General features: G+C 36.7%; 3 protein-coding genes across 3 annotated transcripts; 1 reads left to right on the top strand and 2 right to left on the bottom strand.

The window, feature by feature from the left end:
* Window positions 1-82: 82 nt before the first annotated feature.
* LOC103844352 (pentatricopeptide repeat-containing protein At2g15630, mitochondrial) lies at window positions 83-2,389 on the top strand. Its single transcript, XM_018655472.2, has 2 exons — window positions 83-2,231; window positions 2,308-2,389. The coding sequence occupies exon 1, from the start codon at window positions 324-326 to the stop codon at window positions 2,223-2,225; it is 1,902 nt and encodes a 633-aa protein (XP_018510988.1). The 5' UTR covers window positions 83-323; the 3' UTR covers window positions 2,226-2,231; window positions 2,308-2,389.
* Window positions 2,390-2,658: 269 nt separating this feature from the next.
* LOC103844471 (pentatricopeptide repeat-containing protein At2g15690, mitochondrial) lies at window positions 2,659-7,649 on the bottom strand. The gene is given in 6 exon segments (XM_033275895.1): window positions 2,659-4,154; window positions 4,704-4,821; window positions 5,092-5,717; window positions 5,719-6,000; window positions 6,002-6,713; window positions 7,646-7,649. Coding segments are annotated over 4 exon segments (1,494 nt in total). The 3' UTR covers window positions 2,659-4,154; window positions 4,704-4,821; window positions 5,092-5,221.
* A 2,262-nt stretch (window positions 7,650-9,911) lies between these two features.
* LOC103844351 lies at window positions 9,912-12,230 on the bottom strand. Its single transcript, XM_009121152.3, has 7 exons — window positions 11,970-12,230; window positions 11,666-11,723; window positions 11,502-11,582; window positions 11,366-11,401; window positions 11,003-11,242; window positions 10,784-10,925; window positions 9,912-10,709 (listed from the first exon to the last, which is right to left on the bottom strand). The coding sequence occupies exons 1-7, from the start codon at window positions 12,140-12,142 to the stop codon at window positions 10,213-10,215; spliced, it is 1,227 nt and encodes a 408-aa protein (XP_009119400.1). The 5' UTR covers window positions 12,143-12,230; the 3' UTR covers window positions 9,912-10,212.
* Window positions 12,231-13,221: the final 991 nt, after the last annotated feature.

Here is a 13,221-nt window from a genome sequence, read left to right as displayed (position 1 = left end):
CTATCGGGTCCTAAACTCTTAGACCCGAAAGACCCGGACCCGAAAGAACCCGACCCGAGTCCGACCCGACGACCCGAATGCCCAGGCCTATGATGTGATGTAGAACAGAGGAAAATACAATTAACTGATAATTGAAAAAAGAAAGAAAAACAAAAAGAAAGAAGAAAACACGCTAATTTCATTAAACCGAAAGTCTCGATGGCAATTTAAACCGTAGTAGGCTACACTGCAAATCTTCTTCTTCTTCGTCTCCTTCAATTCTTGGATTCTTCAACCCTGCCAACAAAATAAACAACACTTCTCCTCCATATCTACCTTTGGCCATGAGACAGTTCACTCTCCCCTGTCTTTTACGCCACCGAATCTCAATTCTTTCTGGCGCCGCATATTCTCGTACGGCCGCACGTCTTTCTTCTTCTTCTACCCTAACAACATCCACCACCGAGCCGGAGCTCTCACAACCACCGATAAGTTCCGATATCCTACTCGACTCAATACGATCTTCTCAGTGGCATTTCGTCGAACAGATTACGGGCAAGCTCACACCTTCCCTTACATCAACAACTCTGCTCAGCCTCGTCAAGACTCCTGATTTAGCTCTCAATTTCGTCAACCGCATCGATCTTAGCTGCTTGGACTTCCCAACACAGTGCCTAGCGATAGCTGTTGTCTCTAAGCTCTCTTCTCCCAACCCAGCTCTTCAGTTACTTAAAGAAGTCATTACTAGTACACGTATTAGTGTTAGAGACATTTTCAATGAATTGGTGCTTGCTCGTGCTCGACTAGAGACTAAAAGCACCATTCTTTTGGATCTTTTGGTCAGATGCTGCTGTCAATTGAAGCTTGTGGATGAAGCAATAGAGTGCTTTTACTCGATGAAGGAGAAAGGTTTTGATCCCAAGACTGAAACTTGTAATTGCATTCTGAGTTCGTTATCAAGGTTGAATCTAACAGAGAAAGCTTGGGTCTTCTACGCTGACATGTATAGGATGGAGATCAAGTCGAATATATACACTTACAATATAATGATCAACGTGTTGTGCAAGGAAGGGAAGTTGAAAAAGGCCAAGGGAATGTTGGCAATGATGGAGTGTTTTGGTGTTAAGCCTAACATTGTCACTTACAACACTCTTGTTCAAGGGTATTCGTTGAGAGGACGGATCGAAGGAGCTCGTATGGTTATCAAGGAAATGAAATCTAAAGGCTTTAAACCAGATTTGCAGACATACAATCCGATCCTGTCTTGGATGTGTAGTGAAGGAAGAGCTTCTGAGGTGTTGAAGGAGATGAAGGAGGTGGGTTTGGTTCCGGACTCTGTTTCTTACAATATATTGATCCGTGGTTGTAGTAACAAAGGAGATTTGGAGACAGCTTTTGCTTATAGGGATGAGATGATGAAAAAAGGTTTTGCGCCAACGTTTTATACTTACAACACGTTGATTCATGGTTTGTTTATGGAGAATAAGATAGAAGCTGCTGAGATGTTGATAAAGGAGATTAGAGAGAAGGGCATTGCCTTGGATGCTGTCACGTACAACATACTCATAAATGGATATTGTCAGCTTGGTGATGCAAAGAAAGCCTTTGCGTTGCACGACGAAATGATGACCGATGGAATTGAGCCGACGCTGTTTACTTATACATCGCTTATTTATGTCTTATGTAGAAGAAGAAAAATGAGGGAAGCAGATGAGTTGTTTGAGAACGTTGTAGGCAAGGGAATGAAGCCTGATCTTGTGATGTATAATGCATTGATCGATGGCCATTGTTCTACCGGTAACATGGACCGTGCGTTTTTGCTTCTTAAGGAGGTGGATAAGATGAGAATCGATCCTGATGATGTGACGTACAATTGCTTGATGAGGGGGCTGTGTGGAGAAGGTAAATTTGAGGAAGCTCGTGAGCTGATGGGGGAGATGAAGAGAAGAGGAATCAAACCTGACCATATTAGTTACAACACTCTAATAAGTGGGTACAGTAAGAAAGGTGATACAAAGCAAGCTTTCATGGTTCGAGATGAGATGTTGAGTCTCGGGTTTAATCCAACTCTTCTCACCTACAATGCTCTGTTAAAGAGTTTGAGTAAAAACCAGGATGGGAGAGTTGCAGAAGAATTACTAATGGAAATGAAAAGTGAAGGGATTACTCCTAATGACAGTACCTACTGCTCTGTAGTTGAGGCAATGTCTAATTTGGAACAGGGTGCAGAAAAGTCTGATAATTGATGATAGGTGTGTATGGTCTCTGCTTCTGGCCAAGTACTGTAAACAACATTGTTCCGAGTCATAATTTAACCTGTCACTGCAGTCATTTTGTCTGTTTAGGTTGATGTGTTTCAGACACTATTTATTTATTTGTAATGTAGTCTGATGATGAACACTTTGTTCTACATCGGTCTCAATACACATTTTAATTCCTTGATACAAACTAAGAGTAGAGAGAAAGCAAATTAAAATCTGGACCCGAGTGTAACTATGATTGGAGGTAACAACAACAAACACAACATATTACAACCTGGTACAAAACATCAATGAAAGCTATGGTAAACCACATCCCATGACCTCTTCGTATCCGGGTGATGTATCTTAAACGTAATTCTCTCCTTCCAGTTATGATCCTTTGCAACAGTTATACGATTAGAGTATCACGGGCACCAAAAAGCTGCAAAAGACATGATCATTTATTGATGAAAGAAGTTTTACAGAGATACACAACGTTACGGTCTCTCTCTTTAACAACTCTCACCAATTACAACTTTTTTTTTTTTTAGCTAAATTGTAAATATCATTTCAGAAATGAAAGTTGAAGTTTTACATGTGATTAACAAATATAAGACCTCTAGACTTGATTCTACGGCAGAAAAGTGAAAAAACATAGAATCGAAAGCAATCGATAAGCAAACAGGACTAGGAGCAACGATACAATCTTGTGAAGTCCGAGCGAGAGGTCACGCCGAGACAGGCTTGATGGTGGAGAACCCGAAGGCTAGAGAACAAGAACACAAAACACTCACAAGAAGCTGATTCTTCCAGCTGCCAGAACAAATTGTCATCTCTCTGAAGAGCAAATACAGGCCCGCTCAAGGACTGCCCTCAGGTCTGGGCTGGGACAAGGTCTGAACCAAGGTCCAACAATAGACTGGACAACACTAACCGCATGAGCTTAATAGCGCTCAACTTCCTCAACCAAGCTCGTCCTCTAAGCCAGCGAAGAGAAAGGGGCAGCATCACCACTTATGAGCCTTATTACCTCCTCTAGGATTGAAGTGAAGAACCTGTAACACCAAGAAACCGAAGAAACCTCCACTGCCCAGGTCAGAATACTTAATAGTATTGGCCAGGTCAGACAACGATACAAGCAGGGCCAGCTCATTAGGGGGGCAAGCGGTGCGACCGCTCCGGGTTCAAGCACGTGTCCCCCCGTATAATAATTAAGGAGGTCAATTTTTTTTATAAATTTATATGTTTATATATAAAAAATTATAAATAAAATAAATAAAATTGAAAAGGGCCCAAAATTATTTGATATGTATATAGTTTTATTTCATTACAAAATATACAAAATAATACTGATTAAATTTTAAAAATATTTTAAACATTATCTGTATATAAATTTTAGAGGGTAAATTTTTTTTACCCTAGGATCCCTAACAGTGTTGAGCCAGTCCTGATTACAAGACAAGCCATATAATGTCTTGTTGCTCATTTGTTCTTGTGAAGGATTCTTGCCACAAAAGTATCTTATCCTCGCATGCTTTATTCTAGAAGACGACCAAGATAGTGATATGAGCATATGGTTTTGAAGTTAGAATTATGGTTTTGATAATTTTTTATAACATTAGATATAACATATTGGTGTTTTTTTTTTAAGTTAAGTTTAAGGTACTTTTCCTTTTTAAGTTAAAGGTTATGATCTCTTGTATTGTAACCTACAAAATAAAAAATAAATATCTAACTTCCACCAATAAATCTCTTGCGCGGGGCATTGCCCCTAGTACACATAATATTATATTTCGTTGATGTTATAGTACAAGACACATATTTAAATCCTCCTTCAATGTCTCGTGTTTACATCTTAGTCTAAAAAGCTTTTCTTTAACAATGGAGAAATTAGAATACAGCCATCTATGTTTTTTCGTTACATGTCTTCTCCTCCTATATCAAAAATAGGAGATGTCAATTACTTGAAAAGATTATACCTTATATACCACCTCTATACATTATCAAAAGTGACTGACCATAACATCTTATTCATCTCATACTCTGTTATACAAACATACTATAACTGCAAAACCATTAAAACGTGTTTTCACATATACTTTTCATTACATGTCTTCTCCTTCTATATCAAAAATAGGAGATGTCAATTACTCGAAAAGATTATACCATATACCACCAGGTATATTTAAGACCCAAAAATATTTTTGAAGTATCTAAAAACATAAAAACTCAAAAAAAATATCCAAAAATATTCAAATACCAACCCTTTCTCCTCCCAATTTTTTACCCGAAATCTGACAGAAGATTCAAAATTTTACCCGAATACTCAAAATATATTTTTTTTAATTTGAAATTTTCTTCAAAACCTGAAACCTATACCTAAAACCAAACCCAAAACTTTAAAAAATATTTGTAATATAGAAAACATATTCGAAATAACCAAATATACTTAATATACACAAAACATTTAGGTATTTTAGGTACCCGGTCGGGTCTCGAGCAGGACCCAGACTCGAACCGTAACCCGATCCAGACTCAGAGACCTGCTGGTCCAAAAAATAGCCAATAGGTATTTTACCCTGGACTCGGATCCGAACCAAACCTGCATTTTCAAGTCAATTTTGGTTAAGTTTCTCGGGTCCGGATAATATACCATCCCTAAAATAGTTACATAACACATACAAAACCTCAAATAAATTGATTTATAAATTATATAGTTTTAAACATATTCACTTTTTTTTTAATATAATACGACTTTGTAACATATATATAACAATTTCAAATTAGTTATACATAATATGAGCAAAAATAGATTTAGAAAAGAATAAATTATTCAAAAGTTAAGAGTGGTGGAGAAACACAAACGTAATACCTCATGTAAAAGTGTCGAAAGCAGATAAAATTTGTTACAAACCCTATTTCGGTTCCCAACTGCTAACAGACTTCTAGAGAGCTTAGAGCGATAGGATAACAAGGCCATAGGAAACACCCACTCAAGAACTCTACCAGTAATCGCCACAAGAACATTTACCATCACTGAAGTGATGGAAACGTTCGTTGTCTCTCACAATCAACGTTCTACCAATGATTTTGGACATGATCTTGATAAAGTTATGGCAGTCATTGCACACAGGGAGATCCTTGATGATAGTGAGAGACTTCCGAGGCGGGGTGCATCTTATACCATAAGCAATGCCTAACCTCCAACTGTGGTAGAGCAGTGCCTGTTCTTTAGCCTCTTCATCAATGTCATGCGGAATACATCGAGTATCTGGAACATAAACCGCTTCCTTCTTTGCAGCCATCTCCTTGGCTTCATCCTTGTAAAAAGTCAGAATCCGAAACTCAAGGATCCTACTCTTACTAGCAAGCATACTTGTGTCCGTGTATGATTTTGGTGGAGGGGTAGGGATTTTGTTGGTTACAGACTTGGAAGGGTCAAGATCAACTATCAACTCCTCTGCGTAATCCTCTAAATTGATATCTCCATGTAGCTTACCAGAACTCAGCTGTGGGCTCAAATGGAAGGTCGCGGATGTACTGCTCTGCCTGAACAAGATGTCCACATTTTCCAAAAACATCTAAAAGACCCAAGTAATGTTCTGTCCTTGGAGTAATCCCAAACTCATTTTCCATAGAATCAAAATGCAAAAACGCCTCCTTTATTGCATCAACACTAGCACAAGCGGAGAAAAGCGCAACGAAAGTCTCCTCGTTCGGTTTCAACCCTTGTTTCATCATCTCCAGAAACAAGTGCAACGCACCATCTCCCATTCCGTTCAGTATACACACGCATCATCAAGTGCCAAGAATCCATATCTTTATCAGCCATATGATCAAATACTCTCTTAGAATCAGTGACACTAGTACACTCCCCGAACATACGAATCACAACGTTGTTCAGCTTGGGATCGCTTGTAAACTTAGAGCTCAGGAAGTGATCGTGTACCTTCTTGGAGTGCTCAAGCGATTTCAGATTCGCGCAAGACTCGAACAGCAAAGAGAAACAGTCTTTATCAGGAGGCATAGCTCCCTTATCAAGCAGCTCGATCGCATCTTTATATCTCCTGAGCTTGCACAAGCGCATTATCTCATTGCTCTGATTAGGGATTTGATTTGAGTTTCCATGATAATACTGACCACTGTGTTGGGGATTCCATTGATTAGGGTTTCGCGGACTGTTTCTCTGATTCTGAAACCGCTGAGAATCGAAGCCTGGAGATGCGGCGGACTGAGGATTTCGATAAGGATCACTTGTGGCGGCGGTGGATGTACTTATTGGGAAGAAGAGGAGCGTAACTGAAGCAGATAACCTATTGTGAGAATCTTCTGGCTTCGGCAGGATCGAAACGCCATTAGAGATGATATTTCTCTGAATTTTTGAAGCAGAAACTTTGGTGATTGGGGGACAATCGGACAAGAATAACGCAGGTATTAAGGGGACGACTCGTTTTTCCGCTATCACCCGCAAACGCAGCTTTTGCGGTTGGTAGCGGTTGTCGGCGGTTTGCAACAATCACTCGAATCGTTTTAAACCACTTCAAATCGTTTCGAATCTCATAAATTAAAAAGCTGGCTCAAGCTAACATTTGCGGTTGCGGACGGTTGCGGGAGGGTAAAATTTTTTTCTTTTTTTTTAAAACAATATATATACAAAAGTAACAATATTTAATAAAAAATTTAAAATTGAAATTATGAAAATATTAAAATATATCTATTATATTTTAATTAATATTATAAAATTTTATAATAAAAACAATTTCAATAAATTTTCAAAAATTAAAATTATAACTTTCTAAATATAAATTTTATATTTATTATAATTTTATGATTTTTGATATTTTTATAATTATATTAAATGTAAATATTGTTAATTTATTATTTGACTATTGCCGCATTTGGTAGTTAACCAGTCATAAGTCATCCGCAAACACACCAATTTTTAACAACAGTACCAGTCGTACAAATCTTTTAAAACTGCTAGAAACCGCAACTGCCCGCATCTACAAACTCCCGCAACCGCAACCGCAACCGCTGCGTTTGAACCAGTCAGGCCCTAAGAAAAGAGTCTAGTCTTTTTTTTTAGGTTCATCAACCAATATAGTATTTAATTATTTTAAAATTTAATATTTTAAAAAAATAAACAAAATAATAAGAATTTGTATAAATAAAAATAAAAATAATTTACCAAATTTTTTATTATTATTGTTAATGCCGTCAGAAAATACAAACTAAATTTTAAAAATACTAAACCCTAAAACCTTAATCCTAAACCCTGAACACCTTGGCGTTTGGGTCTTTAGATAGGGTTCGGGTCCAAAATATTTAGATCCAATAGGTACTTAAAAATTTTTAAATCGGGTACAGGTCGGTTCTTCTTGGTTTTGGGTCGGTTTGGATCTATAATTAAAATATCCATAAAATACCCATAATTTTTCGGGTCCATATCGGATCCGGGTCGGGTTCGGATATTTAGGATCTAAAAAGGACATACCATACCCAACTCCATCAAATTTAGTCGGTATTTTTCATATATATCTAAAATTTTGCAAAATAAAATGAAACTATTAATAATTAAAATAAAACTTTTTAAACTCTAAATTTTATATTTTAAAACTTCATATTACTTTAAAAAAAATTACAAAATAATAACAAATGTTGTTAACAAAAGATATTTCAACTAAATCATAAAATAATATATATATATATATATATAATAGAACACAAAAAAATCATAGTTTTAGATATACATGTTTTAAGTCGGGTACAAATCGGTTTTTATTGGGTCAGGTCTATTTGGGTTGGTTCTTTTCGTGTCCGGATCTATTCGGGTCGGTTCCTTTCGGTTCCGGTTCATTCGGGTAAAACAAATATAGACTCAAAAAAATACTTATAAATTTTTGGTTTGGTTCCGGGTCGGATATTTTTGGATCGGTTCCGGTTCGGATTTTTGGATCCAGGTTAAAATGCCAAGGCCTACCTGAACCCTTGGGTAAAAATTTTAAAATATTTTTACTTTAATTTATTCATCCGGAACTAGTGGTAACTGTAAACACTTATAGCAATAAGCTTTTGAATTTAAAAAGTTTGGAATGGTATTAAGTAATTTACAACAACTTTGTGAAAATAACCATTGACACCGTAGTGATAGGCTGATAGCTGTAAAACTGGTTAAACCCTTAAAGATGTGCATTATGAGCTCTGTCCCGCCCCATGCATATCCGTTGTCTAAACCGGTTTGTGGTTCGTCTCGGACAAGGGAGGCATTATGAAACACAATTTTCTCATCTGACTTGTTACTCTCAACTTATAAATAATTGTTTGCTCTTTTGGAGACTTCAAGTGGATCCACGTTGTATCCTCTGCAATTCGTTTAATAAATCTCGAGACCACCTCCTCTTCTTTTGTAACTTCTCCTGGACTCTATGGCAGCTCTTTGTATCTTGTCTCTCCCTCACCCCATCTCGTATCTGGAAAATCCCTCTCACGAACATGAAGCTCTCTGGACTGGTTCTTGGTGCAAGAAACTGTCTCTTATTGTCTGGCAGCTGACGATCTAGTATATTGAGTTTGAGAGGAATGCAAGAATCCACCGTAAAACACTCCGCTATCTTCCTTTGCTCATTAAGGAGATGGACCGCACTATCAGAAACCGAATTCTTAGCCTCATGGAAGCTTAACTGGCTCATCATAAATCAATACTATTAAAACATAATTTTTTTTATCTACTTACAAATAGTCTATGTTGGACTATATATTTATTTAACTTCCTATCTCTTACAACTAACTTAGTTATTAATAAATATATATTATATCTTACCTATTATTTTTAATATTTTCAAAATAAAATATCTAAATAGATATTCTTGAGTATATTGTTCTAAGAGTGCATTTTAATAATATTTTTAATATCTTTTATTTGAACTAAGTGAACAAAACATAAACCACATTTTAAGTTAGGCTTCGTTCATGTATCCTTATTTGAACTTTTGTTTCTAATTTATATCATATCATAGGTCTTATTCTGGAAAATTTGTAGATACGGATCAGGTTCGAATATAACACATCGGTTTGGTTCTAATTTGTATCACATCCTAAAACCCATAAAGTAAATTTATATCGTTCGGATTCGGGTTATATTGGTTTGGTTTTGATATATCAGAAGTTAAATCCAAAATTTAAAAGCAAAACATAAAAAATAAATACTTATTTATATAAAATTGGATATTCAATGTTCTTATTTAAAATTTAAATACTTATTTTTAGATATCATTGAAAATAAATATAGAATTAAATATTTGAAGTACATATTTATGTATCTAATATTTATATTTGTGATTATTTTGGACTTTCGTTTATTTGGTTATACGTTCGGGTTTGGTTAATAATACTTCCAGTTTGGATGTTTTGTAACACCTTACAAGACCCACTCTGGTATTTTTAATATTTCAGACCAGATACAGCTCGAGTTTTTGTTTGGATTCAGTTTGGACTTTGGGTTACGAATTTATATCCACGTCTGCCTTAAATAAAGAGAAAATATAATTAAATAAAGTTTTCAACGAAAAATTGTCCCGCAGTGTAAAATTAAAATGGTTAAATTTCAAAAGGTTAAAATTTAAATTGCTTATATACAATTCTGATTTTTTGGCTTTTTTTAAAGTTCAAGGTTATTTTGGTAGATTTCTCCGCTACAAATAAGGCAAGTAGTCATTATAATCTTTACAATAACATACACTAGTGTACTTACATTTTACAGTGTTGTTTTATTAACACAAGTACAAGATATGTCTATCTACAGACTTATTCTGATACTTGTACTCGCACCATTTCAAAGATTCACTCTCAGGTATGATAGGTCGTAGTAACCGTCACTCTATTTACATCTTCCCGCATTCTATACAACCCTCTCCTTCATCTAAACATATCTCTACTACTTCCCACGTGGTTCACTTTAACGCATGTACCTTACTAAGTTTCCCACCCAAGTTCATCATAGTCTTGAACGGAGGACGCGTTTCTTGAAACCAAGATTCGAGCTTTTACGGGAAGTTGAAGTGGCATACGGTTGCCCGTTGAGAGAACCACCAAATCTGATATCCCAGCCTTCGATGTTTTTTGGAACACACGAGTCAAATAGGAACTGCCCGAGAACACTGTGAGCGTTTATGCTCGTTAGTTGGAGCGGGCGGAAGGAAGATCTATCTCTCTGTTCTTCTAGTGAAGACGATGCATCATTGTTGTTGTTGGTTTGATACGGTGCTGAGCTTGGTAAGAAAAAGTGATCACTTGGCCCAGTTGCTACTCTTCTTAGGCTTTGGTTAGAGTTCACAGCTACTTTCTGAAGGTCGCATATTAGCTCAGAGATCTCATCATGCGTGTGAAATCTTTCTCCAAGCTGTCGGATTTTCTGTGAGTGAACAGATATGGCTTTCTCTAGAAAGTTGGAGATAACAGCTCGGTATTGTATAGGGTTATGCCTATAGTGTCCTAAAGAAACATAATAAACAAAACTCAGATTTTGCCATAAGAGACGTAACATGTTACATGCCCGGAGTACTAACCTGCATGAGGAGAGTTTTTCCACTTGACAACTTTAACTTCTCCTCCCAGTTCCTGCAACTGATGGGTGAAGCTTGAAATTACTTGGTGAGGAGCAAGTTCGTCATTATCGGAGCATAAAATGAGATATGGAGCTCCAATTTCCTGGAAAAAACAAAAGGGAAATTAAATATTTTGAAGCTAGCAACTTGAGAAGCAATAATTAGAGAAGGTATACTTACAACAGATGAGTAGAGGGCCTGCCAATACTCACTGCGTTGAGATTCAAATCTGGTAAGATATAAACCTTCGAGCCCAGAAGAAACCCCTTTGGCCACCCAAGATACTAGTCTTGAAGGCACAGACATTTGCCGTATTGTGGGGTGAAGTGCGAATTTCGCATTCAAATCACTAGTGAAATCCAATGGGCCAGAGTCGTAGACATGTCCAGAAAGACAGTTTCTAACCAACTGGCTATCATCCTTCAAAAATAAGAAAACAATGGATGAGTGAGTTGAAATCGAACTCAAGAAGAAACAACATCACTCACTATAAGTATGCAATTTAATGACTTAATTAAAACTGTATAGGAGACAATTTCTCACCGGATGAATCTGAGCTTCACAATCACCCATGATCACCTGCATTGTACACCATTTTTAGATAACATTGGAAAAAAATAAAAAAAAACATAAAGATGAAGACAAATTAGCTGAAAATTTTAATCCTTTTAAAACATGCCTGTAAGACTTTGTACATGCAGGCTTTTGGAGCTCCAGATAAAGCTAGAAAGATAACAGGACATGGTCTGGTCCTTAGCTCCTGAACATAAGCAAATAATTGTGACAAACAGTTCCAATCTAAATAGGAAGTTAAAACACAGACAAGTTTGGTCGGAATCTAACCTCAACAAGGTCAGAAAGAAGGTGGAATGCTAGAGAGAGAGCCATTTCTGGGTAAAACCTGAAAAAAAAACAGAGACAAAAGAGCAAACCTAATTAAAAAGAATCAAAATGGGAATATCCAAAAAGTTGTCTACGGAATCTTTCAAAATTTGCGAATGATAACAATCCAAAAACGAATTCTCATCACTTTTTTTTTTTCAATTTCAACAATCTTCTAATCGGTCAAATCAATTCATCTTCCGATTGCTAGTTGTGGGGGAAATGAAACTCAGAGAGAGAACCGAATTCGAAAAGGAGCGCTTACGCAGTGAGAAAATCAGCGCGACAAACAAGCGAATTCCATCCGAGAGAAGAGTAGAGATGAACGAAACTCGCGAGATGGTTCTCGCTAATCGAACTCCACGCGAACATCACAACCACGCCGCCGTTACATCCTCCGTCGTCCATCTCCCAGTATACCCTTCCTCCGCCCATCATTTTGGTGATTTTTTTTATGAACCACTCGAAAATGTTTGAGATTGCGCTGATGGTTGTTATCACCCACGTCAGATCACCTCCTGTGTATTTTAGTTAACTCGGTTTATTATGCGCCTTTTTTTTTGTACGTCGTCATTTGCCACGTCATGGGTTTACCGTGGACGCAACGGTCAAATGCTCTTGTGTTTCTCCTTCTGCGCCTCGTCTACAGTGGTCAAAACTATATACCACCAATAACTGCAAAGTTCTCTTTTTTATATGGCTATTCTCTTTTTGTGGAATGTTAAACCAACAGCAATTTAATTAGATACAACGTTAACAACACATGAATTGACTAATACAATGTTTCTATTATTAACAAGCCAAGTCCAATTCTGTCGCAGTAAAGGAGTGAAAGTTGTACAGATTTGAAGTTGGATTTGTAGAGCAAGCTAACGATCTTCACAAATTCCTAATCACATAAGATTTACGTGTATCTAAACTAGCAATACACATGTTGTGAAAGACTAAAACTCAGTGGTTGTCATGATCCTCTCTTGGAACATATCCCATACTGTAAGTTGGATGAAACCTCTGTGAAATTGATCTTATATGTTCTCCTTATCATCCACCATAATAGTTTACCATCAGTACAAACACAATTGTCTTAGCTTCCCACGCTACCTGTAAAATATAGGAGTCCCAGTCAACTAAAATTTCGTTAATTATAATTGTAGTTAATTATAATTGCACCCCCCCCCCCCCCTCCAACCCCGTCCTCATATCAGTTATAGTATTTAAGATTGGTCGCTTCTCTTATGATACACGACTGTTCTTTTCTTTTACTACTTTTGTCTCTTTCAAATAAAGTTGACCGTTCACCGTTCAGAGACTACATAGTTCAAGAAGAAGATGCTGGCTAACAGGACTTTTCTGTTTACGTATAGTTCTTTTTTGATGGCTTAGACTATATCCGCAATTTATTTACATATTAAAACAAATAGAAATTTCCATTTATTCATCAGAAGTGGTGTACCTTTTGTTGTCAGAATGTGAGCACATCAATACTAGAAGCAATAAGGAAATACATCTTTTGAATC

Source organism: Brassica rapa, chromosome A07, assembly GCF_000309985.2.
Source record: "Brassica rapa cultivar Chiifu-401-42 chromosome A07, CAAS_Brap_v3.01, whole genome shotgun sequence".
Lineage (NCBI taxonomy): Eukaryota > Viridiplantae > Streptophyta > Magnoliopsida > Brassicales > Brassicaceae > Brassica > Brassica rapa.
This window is presented reverse-complemented; position numbering and strand designations above follow the sequence as displayed.

What these genes read in the sequence shown, in the direction of transcription:
- LOC103844351 (XM_009121152.3), bottom strand. Translation starts at nt 12,142, where the DNA reads ATGATGGGCGGAGGAAGGGTATACTGGGAGATGGACGACGGAGGATGT. An exon ending in CGCGCTGATTTTCTCACTGC is followed by an intron (nt 11,724 to 11,969) that starts GTAAGCGCTCCT and finishes TTTTTTTTTCAG; the next exon opens with GTTTTACCCAGAAATGGCTC. An exon ending in GAAAAACTCTCCTCATGCAG is followed by an intron (nt 10,710 to 10,783) that starts GTTAGTACTCCG and finishes ATGTTTCTTTAG; the next exon opens with GACACTATAGGCATAACCCT.
- LOC103844352 (XM_018655472.2), top strand. Translation starts at nt 324, where the DNA reads ATGAGACAGTTCACTCTCCCCTGTCTTTTACGCCACCGAATCTCAATT.